Source organism: Colobus angolensis, unplaced genomic scaffold (genome assembly GCF_000951035.1).
Source record: "Colobus angolensis palliatus isolate OR3802 unplaced genomic scaffold, Cang.pa_1.0 Scaffold267, whole genome shotgun sequence".
Lineage (NCBI taxonomy): Eukaryota > Metazoa > Chordata > Mammalia > Primates > Cercopithecidae > Colobus > Colobus angolensis.
The window spans coordinates 713,312-716,443 of NW_012115899.1; the positions used below are offsets into that span (position 1 = coordinate 713,312).

Below are 3,132 nucleotides of genomic sequence, written 5' to 3' on the forward strand. Positions count from 1 at the left end.
CTGAGGTTATGGCCACGCTCGGACGGGGTTTAGAGCTGACACTGTTGGGAAGAGGGATATTGGAGCCGTTCCTCAGGGTTGAAGGGTTGAGTTTCTGAGAAGAAGACTCAGAAAAAGGCAGCCAGTTCTCCATGCCCACGTGTGTGCATGCGTGCAGGGGCTCCTGAGACGCACCCTCCTCTTTCTCTCTGACTTGTGACTTCTCCCCTTCCCTCCTCACTGTGTGCCTCTGGCCCAGGTGGGATGGGATCACCTGTTGGAGGTCCGGTTTCTCTTTCCTTACCTGAAACTCATTAGGAGACTATTTCCAGAAAGGAGGTGGCGGGTGTGGCTTTCACAGCCCAGGTGTTTACCGTCTACCCGAGCTTCCCCCAGAACGATTCCTCAGCAACAGTCCCCGAGGTTTGTTTGTTTGTTTGTTTATTTATTTATTTATTTATTTTTGAGACGGAGTCTCGCTCTGTCGCCCAGGCTGGAGTGCAGTGACCGGATCTCGGCTCACTGCAAGCTCTGCCTCCCGGGTTCACGCCATTCTCCTGCCTCAGCCTTGCGAGTAGCTGGGACTACAGGCACCCGCCACCTCACCCGGCTCGTTTTTTGTAGTTTTTAGTAGAGACGGGGTTTCACCGTGTTCGCCAGGATGGTCTCGATCTCCTGACCTCGGGATCCGCCCGTCTCGGCCTCCCAAAGTGCTGGGATTACAGGCTTGAGCCACCGCGCCCGGCCAGTCCCTGAGGTTTAATCTCCCAGGAGCAATCTCTGAGATGGTCTCTGCCTCCCACCGGGCGGAGAGCAATCTCCTGGGGTGAGGTGGCTCTCCCAAAGCAGCAGGCTATTATCCCAGCTGGGGGTTGAAAATGACAGACCTGTCCCTTCCAGGACTGTGCGATGCTGGGCAAGTGTCTCTCCTTAGCTGAGCCAGTTCTGTTCTGAGCAGTAAGAGAGGGGGCCCCAGAATCTCCACGGTGCTTCCAGCTCTGCCGTCCTGGGGTTCTCCCTCCATAGTCTCCCTCTTTCCCTCTCCATTCTCTTCGTTGTCTGTCTTCCTCCTTATTTTCTTTGTCAATCTCGACTCACTTCCCGAGCCCTCCTTCCCTAAGGAAGGCTGACTCAGTCCTGGGAATGTGCTGCTCCAGGTTTGGGGCTGGAGCACTCAGAGGCCCTGGTCAGGTGTCAGCAGACAGTGAGAAAATATCTTTGAAAAAACGATGCAGGAGTCCAGCCCCAGGGAAGTACCTGCATGGGGACACTGTTCAGGAGGGGCTACAAGGAACCTCAGGCGGGCTGGGGGCCTTCTGTCTGCTGCCGGCTCATCCCCACCTCACCGGGAAGGTCTGGTCTTCATTCCCAGGTCTCCGCGGGGCATTTCTCAACTTCACGCTGGACGTAGATGTGGGGAAGGAGAGGAAAAGGCTGCAGTGTTCAGATGAGAGAAGCTGTCTGGGCTGCCTGAGGGAGTGGAGCAGCGGGTCCCGTCTTTGTGAGAACCTCCTGCTCATTCCTACAGAAGGAGAGGTAAGTGGAGGGGTGTTGGATGGGAGTCCGGAGGGGTCTGTGTCACTGAGAAAGGATTTGAGGTAACGCAGTGAAGGGCACATACCCATCCCTACAAATGAGGTGATTGAAATAATCATAACAGGCCAGGCGCGGTGGCTCACGCCTGTAATCCCAGCACTTTGGGAGGCCGAAGCGGGCAGATCACTTGAGGTCGGGAGTTCCAGACCAGCCCAGCCAACACGGCCCAGCCAACACGGTGAAACCCAGTCTCCACTAAAAACACAAAAATTAGCCGGGCGTGGTGGCGCGCGCCTGTAATCCCAGCTACTTGGGAGGCTGAGGCAGGAGAATCGCTTGAATCCGGGAGGCGGAGGTTGCAGTGAGCCAAGATCATGCCACTGCACTCCAGCCTGGGTGAAAGAGCAAGACTCTGTCTTAAAAAAAAAAAAAAAGGAGAAAGATCTTGATAAACACAAGTGTGGTTGTGACTCTTCCCTTCTTTCTGAGCCAGTTCTTTACCCCTTTGTGACTGGGGTGAGAACCATAGGAGGTATGAGACACAAAACCATAGTAGAACGAAGGAGATTTTCTCAAAGCACTCGGCAGCTTGCTTGAAGGACATGTCCTTTCAGCCTGGCTTATTTGGAAGATGCTTAGGACCTCTGATTCACCACTTTTATTGTTTATTTCTTCTTATGACAACATCAAAGTAGAAAGTATTCTTGCCAGGCGCGGTGGCTCACATTTGGAATCCCAGCGCTTTGGGAGGCGGAGGTGGGTGGATTTCTTGAGCCCAGGTGGTTGAGGCTGCAGTGAGCCATGATGATGCTACTGCATTCCGGACTGGGTGACAGAGTGAGTGAGACCTTATCTAAAAAAAAAAAAAAAAAGGATGGACGGGCGTGGTGGCTCACACCTGTAATCCCAGCACTATGGGAGGCCGAGGCCGGCAGATCACCTGAGGTCTGGAGTTCGAGACCAGCCTGGCCAACATGGTGAAACCCCGTCTCTACTAAAAATACAAAAATTATCTGGGTGTGGTGGCGTGCGCCTGTAATCCCAGCTACTCGAGAGGCTGAGACAGGAGGATCGCTTGAACCTGGGAGGCGGAGGTTGCAGTGAGCCGAGATCGCGCCACTGCACTCCAGCCTGGGTGACACAGCAAGACTCCATCTCAAAAAAAAAAAGCATTCTTGTTGTCATCTTCTCCCTCACATCGAACTCTAACCCTGCCTTTCATGTGACCCCACAGCTCCATGAGGAGGACTGCTTCTCCAATGCCAGTGTCAAGGTCAGCTACCAGCTCCAGAACCCTGAGGGACAGACAGACCATCCCCTGCCCATCCTGGACCACTACGCTGAGACCTTTGCCATCTTCCAGGTGACTACCCACAGCCAGTACCCAGCCCTCTTGAGAGCCCATCCCACAGAAACCACCTGCTCCCCTAACTTCCAAGAATGTTGGAGTTGGGAGGGAATGTCTTCAGACAGCATCTGGGCTCCTCACTGCACACATGGTGAAACTGAGTCCCTGCAGTGGTGTTAATGTGTGCCCATGAGTAAGGACTCATGGGCAACGCAGGTCTCCGTCTGCCCCGGTGCTTGTTCCTTTATGTTCATAAAAGCGCTTGACAT

At 54.1% G+C, this 3,132-nt stretch overlaps 1 protein-coding gene across 1 annotated transcript in view; it reads left to right on the forward strand.

Moving 5' to 3' along the window:
• The window catches only part of ITGAE (integrin, alpha E (antigen CD103, human mucosal lymphocyte antigen 1; alpha polypeptide)), a 92,905-nt gene that overhangs the window by 49,288 nt on the left and 40,485 nt on the right, over window positions 1-3,132 (forward strand). Inside the window, exons 17-19 of the mRNA XM_011947507.1 lie at window positions 1,137-1,183; window positions 1,352-1,515; window positions 2,750-2,878. Coding sequence (XP_011802897.1) covers window positions 1,137-1,183; window positions 1,352-1,515; window positions 2,750-2,878 — 340 coding nt within the window. The remainder of the gene's footprint in view (window positions 1-1,136; window positions 1,184-1,351; window positions 1,516-2,749; window positions 2,879-3,132) is intronic.